The 6,317-nt window shown below is 38.4% G+C and overlaps 1 protein-coding gene and 1 long non-coding RNA gene across 2 annotated transcripts; both read left to right on the forward strand.

Moving 5' to 3' along the window:
- The first annotated feature begins 1,509 nt into the window (after positions 1-1,509).
- On the forward strand, positions 1,510-3,166 carry LOC108673192. Its single transcript, XR_001930960.1, has 4 exons — positions 1,510-1,574; positions 2,191-2,300; positions 2,574-2,647; positions 3,096-3,166. It is a non-coding gene; the product is annotated as an uncharacterized LOC108673192 (long non-coding RNA).
- Positions 3,167-3,996: 830 nt separating this feature from the next.
- On the forward strand, positions 3,997-6,299 carry LOC108673183 (neprilysin-1-like). Its single transcript, XM_018160972.2, has 6 exons — positions 3,997-4,065; positions 4,751-4,826; positions 5,023-5,125; positions 5,419-5,552; positions 5,731-5,933; positions 6,235-6,299. The coding sequence occupies exons 1-6, from the start codon at positions 3,997-3,999 to the stop codon at positions 6,262-6,264; spliced, it is 615 nt and encodes a 204-aa protein (XP_018016461.1). The 3' UTR covers positions 6,265-6,299.
- Positions 6,300-6,317: the final 18 nt, after the last annotated feature.

Raw genomic sequence — 6,317 nt, forward strand, 5'->3', positions numbered from 1 at the left:
GGCTGTAGCTATCCTGTAGATATGACATTTTTATGGTAGATCTTTTTATTTCACACTAAAAATAAATCTTGATGACTAATCATGATGATGATAACACGATAACTAAATAAATTCTGTGACAACACAACTTGATGACTAATTAACATCCTATGACTACACCCATTATAATTAATTTAGTGAAATGAATTAACTGAATGATGTGGAATAAATTATCATTTTTTAGAATGGTCTGTAATGGAATAGATAACATTGGAACTAAAGCATCATCATCAAACTTTTCTTTCAATACCTGATATAAGAACCTAAAAAAAAACAAAATTGTAAACTGGCTGCAGAGTTTTTTACTGATTACCTTAGAGTATTTTTGTTTAACATCTTGTATAAATTTTTAATGATTGAAATTTGATGTTGACATATTTCCCATCGCAAGTAACTCCTTACCATGGATCCACGCTGCTGCTAAGTCGCAGAATAAGATTTCAATTACGGTACTGATTCATTTCCTCAAATGTTTCAATTTTACCTTTCTTTGTTAAATTGAAAAGCCGTCTTTCTCATTGATACAGATTTTTGGAGGATGGCTATCTTATCATATGCGTTCATATTTTTCGATTTGATATGATTTCTCATCCCTTACCGCATTATTCAACGTTGCTATGACTTGTATGAGATCACACCTCGCACTTCTTATAGCGTATTTTCTTTTGCAGAAATTATATCCATGATAAATTTTTCTCTTCCCAAATTTCTGCAAAAATCCACTGAAACTAGTGCGCGTGCAAAGGTTGGCCGATACTACCGTTCTGCAGGAGGGTTTGATATAATTAATGTTCCGGCAGTCAGCATGAGATGTGCTTTATAAAGCTGAATTGGTAACGCCCCTTTTCCAGGAACTGAGCGGCTCTCTTAAGGTTTCCAGAAGTGACTCGTGGGAGAGGGACGTTGGCTTTGTATCAACATATGAATAATTGAGCTGGTGATACACACACTAGCAGTATACTGCTCAGGTATTCTGATTCAGGATTACACCCGTAAGCAATAATTTTTTCCAAAGAAATATCTTTGAAAAAGATACTTGGCTAAGTCCCGGGTTTTTAATTGCCAAAATTTACTGACATCGATTAAAAAATATTGTGAGTGCTCAGTGAGGTTTCGATTGGGGACAATGTTCAAATTATTGATCGTCAAGAATCGAGATAAGATTGTGGGTAACCTGTTTTAAGCTGTTTGTGTTCATAGTGATGATAGACTCGCTTTGCTATATAAAAAAATAGAACATAACGACCAAGACCGTTTTGTCCAAGACCTCGAGTTTTCGTTGATGCTCGTCGATTTTTGGTATCTGTTTTCCGAGTAAAAGTTTTATCATGGCTTGAATTACCTTCATAAACTTACTGATTTTGACGTAAATTAGTTCACGATAAACGTGAACGCAAAAATCTTTTACTGATAGTTGTTGAAATTTCGTCTTGTTGAAATGATTGAATAAAAATTAATTTTGTCCCTAGAACTTACCAAGGCATAGCAGTGAAGTCCCTTTGAGGCAGTTGGAAGAAAAATAAGCCAGAAGAAAGGTGAGATTTCAAAGCCGGCAGTTGCTGACTGTCAACGTCATTAGCAATTTCGAGCTTGACGGCCGGAGGACGTCTATTCCAAAATAGATTACTTTCAGTTCCGGGATAGTTTTACCTATGTATTCGATTTTTCCTTTGTGGTTATTTAGACCCGCTCTTTGGCAATTCGCTTTTCGACCTATGTGTTTCTCAGTTATCACATTTGCTGATATTATTTTAGAGTTTTATATAATTAATAATGCCTGAGTCTCGTCGATCTACAGTTCAATAGTATTTTTGTAAAGTTTGCATGCTCTTTCGTGCCATTTGTCAGTTAATTTAAGAAATGATTTATTATTTCATCACCCTTACTCAAGATTATGTTCAATAATCTGTTCTAGATTTGAACTCAATCTTTCCATTATTTGGTCTGATGGACACAATATTTGTTTTTTAATAGTGATCTCATATTTTTATTAATTAATTTTGTTCTGCTCAATTCCCTAATGTACATAAATTTCTCGAATCCAAGTTTCAAGTTTGCATATTGTTACGTATTTCATTTTCATGCATCCAAAATTTATCGCATGATCAATATTTCTTCTCGAAGTGTTTCAAAGGTTCTTACAACCCCCAGCAACTCGGCAAGCATGAGGCAGTGGCAAGTGTTGGGCGTGTTGGGCGTCCTGTGTGTGGCCGCCACCATCGCTCTCAGCGTCACGCTCCCGGAGACAACCAAAGTCAATGGTGAGCAAATTGTGTGGGTGCGGCCGTATATTTCTTTTAAATAAAATTTATTGAGATGAAACCATTTACGTTCAGTCGTTCGCAAATAAAATTTGTTCGCATTCATACGAGCATTCTGAACCAATTTTTGAGGAAATTGTCACGAAATTCGTATTAGAACACGGCGATGATGTCATATTTTACAGTTTTATGTTTCAACAGCTGTTAGTAATTTAGGCTTATGAAATAAGCTTATAGGCTTATGAGTCTAAATACTGACTTTTTCGGACGCAGAAAAAAAATTTTATTCCCCGAGACATGCAGTGGGCCCAAGTCCCGGACTGCAAGTAGCATCGACACTAATGCAGGTGAATGCATTTCTTTTTCATTTTATTGTTGCATCTTATCGATAAAATGAAAGTATTACTTAATTGAGCCCATAACACTTCTATTTTACAATTTCGATTTTGGAGGGGTGAGTTGAAACCTTTGAAAATATTTTGTATAAATGAAAGGATAAATTGTTAACCTCCTTTTCATGTGCGTTTAGGACCTCTGAATTGATGCTGTCACCTTCTGAACGAGAGACATCAACTGTGAATTAAAATTATTTTAAACTACTCTTTAAATTATTTTAAATTATTTTAAACTCCTCTTCATTTTAAACTACTCTTTCCCGGCACCTGTAGGTGCCGGGAAAGCATCATAAGCATTAAATTTCATAATATCATAGCATTAAAGTTATCATAAGCATCAAATTTCTATGTCATGCTCGTGATGTTCACTAATTATCGCGAAATTTTGTATACACCATAGGCTGAGGATGCGGAGAAGACACTTCTTGAGGAGCCAGTCCCACCCAGTCATCGTCAAAGCCTCGTCAAGAACAGGAAAGTAGGGCGAATGCTGAATGTTTTTAAAACATTAAATAAACACTTTTCGGACAATTTGTGCTTAAAATGAAAATAAATTTGATCATAATTTTAAAATCAACTCCATTAGTATGTAAGAAACATCTGATATATTCATAAACACCCATACACAAACTTTTAAACTTCGAAATCGAAGTTAAAAAGTTTTTAATTTGGATTTTGGCTTCAAATAATAGCCAAGACAGCTGTGGCCCAAATAATTGTAACAAAAGCAATTCCAAATATCCTGATAAAAGAGAAATTGTCCCATCCATAATAAAACGTACTCGATGCCTTGCCTTAGTCATGTAGTCCTTCATATATCCCAATACTTCTCAACACACCCGATAAATAACCATATTCTAACTGCAAAACAAATATTACGTTTCATCGCAAATGTGCGTTGTTGCAACGTCATGCACCCACAAACGCTTCATGAACAATGAAAAATCCACACAATAAATACGGTCTTCCGTCAACAATTGCCCAAAATATAGCCCACCATCAAATCATGTGACCCACAGAGCTGCAGTGGTGCAGTGGTGAGAGACTCTGTCTCTCGCACCCAGCTCCCGGGTTCGAGTCCCACTGAGGACAAGTTCTTCCGGGAAGCTCAGCTCATGATCAACTCAGCCATCCATCCAACTCTGGTTGATAAATGAGTACCTGGCTTGTCCAGGGTGTTGTGTAATGCAAAAATGGTTCTGACGGGTCAGCGAGCCAGTGATGATCGTGGAACTACCAGTGGCACAAGTGCCCGGAATAACTGTCCTATCACCCCTCCCTTACCTAATCGCCACTACAGGATGGGCAATTACATCAACAACAACCCACAGCTCTTCAATCAACTCACTTCCCTACCAGGCAGTCTCCACGTACGCTTTCAAAAAACACACACCAACCCCTGTTTAACCCGGTGCCACACTCCTACTCGGCCACACTCCTCGGCTTTAACACAACACAACGGGCCGGCTGCATCCAAGCCATAATTCCCCTTCGCATCCGAGTGCAGTCACCGACACCTCACATGGCCTCTTTACACCCTTTTCCCATAACTACAGTAATCACTACACTCGCGCATCCCAACGTTAGTTCATATGTCACGTCTAGGTGATTTAAAGCTGATCATCAACATAATCATACTTTAAATAAAATGTCTGTCATAAATAAAAGAAAAAACATTACATAATTAAACATTATGAATGGGAGCCGTCATATTTAAACCTCTCACTCTTCCCTGCCAATTGAGTAAAGCCTTGACGGATTCTCTCGCCCCCTCTTTCGACCCCGACCCAACCCAACCAATCACCCAACACCCTTCACAAAATAAATCATGCGTTTAACGCTTTTCTTAACTAAAGGCCTCATTATAATATCACAAACCACAAAGAAATAGTTTCAGTATTTATTCTAATAATAAAACGAGATTCATGTCATGTGCCATATATCTTACTCGTTTTCTAGTCAATAGTTCAATCCTCTCCCTCGTCTTGTTCCTAGCCTTCATCCTACCCGAATTGTTAGTACCCCAGTATTGGAATCTGTAACTTATACTTGCAGCCCTACACGGGCTCCCTCGCAACCAAGGCCGTGAACGGGACACTGGTCTGCGAGACTCCCGAATGTTCGATGGCAGGTAATTGAGAACACATAAACGGGCTTAGAGGTTCTCGTATCGAATTTACTTGATGTCAAACACTTTTCTGAGAAAGGGACAAATTTTTAGGAAATTTTAGTCATTCAACCATTATTACATATTTTTTATGATTTAATCTGTATATTAAAAACTATTTACATTGATATTTAATCAATGATGTATTTTTATTGGTAAGCTGCTTTGATCCGCGCCAACATGGACGTGACAGTGAACCCATGTTACGACTTCTATACATTCGCTTGCGGAGGCTTCCTCGACAGACACCCCGCTCCTCCTGAGTAGGTTGAGATTATCTACTAACATTGTTGAAATATATTGCTTTCCAAAAATTTACCAAAACTTTGCTAATAAAATATGCAATCTCAAATAGTTCAGTTCTTGATGCTATGAATTCATGATGCTTCCAGCGGCCTTGGTTGAGCGCGAATAGGCATTGCCGAGTAAATTTACTTAAAATTGTATACTATCTATGACTATTCGTTACAGAAAACAATTGCTTATACTCTCAATAGGAAATATATTTGACGTCTAGTTTTGAGCGTTTTTATTAAGAGAATTTTTGTCGTTCCAGTTGGAATACATTTGCCGATGCGGGTAGCCTTCTCGATGAGCGCCTCACGCTGCTGCTGGAGACGCCAGCCGCCGCTTCCGACCCGCCCCCGCTGTTCATGCTCAGGAGGGCGTACAATGCCTGCATGGACACGGGTGAACATCATCACACTGTGTTGATGCCAGAGTGACACTCAAGAACCGTAATCTTTGAGTGGCAAATTTTCGTGTTGTGAAACATTATTTTGCAGTCGTATCATAGTTTTTTACTTGATCGTAGGTTTACTCGTGTTGATACGCAGATTTTTTAACAATTCAATTCCCTTGTACAAAGACGGCATGGACTCGCTGGGCTTGGCCCCTCTATGGGGAGCGTTGCAAGGCATCGGAGGCTGGCCCATGGTTGACCCCGCATGGGATCCTGCTTCGTACTCCACCGAAGCCTCCTTGGCTTCTCTGCGTGACCTCTTCATCACGCCTATGTTCGGCATGGCCATCTCTGCCGACGTATTCAACACCTCACACTTCATGATTTATGTTGGTATAGCTCTGATACGCTTTCATTTGTTAATTTTTTATGAAGCCATTACTTTTTTAGCAAAAAATACCGATTAAGTGTATGGCAAACACATTTTAGTAAGAGTTGCGATGAGTTTTTATTTTTCTTTATATATAGCTCACACATCAAAAATTCTTCACTTGTGTGTTAGGAAGTATTTTCTCAACAGTAATCTTATCCTACCCATTACACTTGTAAATTAGGAACAACTACAACTGTGATTAAATTAGACGGGAAAAGATAATGAAAGTCAATAATGCGTTACTGTCCTTGCCTTAGGTGGGCGAAGGTTCTCCGGGCATCAACTAGACCGTCCTCGCCAATCCGATAATTTTCTCTGGAATTTATGACGCATACAGAAC

This window comes from Hyalella azteca, unplaced genomic scaffold (assembly GCF_000764305.2).
Source record: "Hyalella azteca isolate HAZT.00-mixed unplaced genomic scaffold, Hazt_2.0.2 contig6145, whole genome shotgun sequence".
Classification (NCBI taxonomy): Eukaryota; Metazoa; Arthropoda; class Malacostraca; order Amphipoda; family Hyalellidae; genus Hyalella; species Hyalella azteca.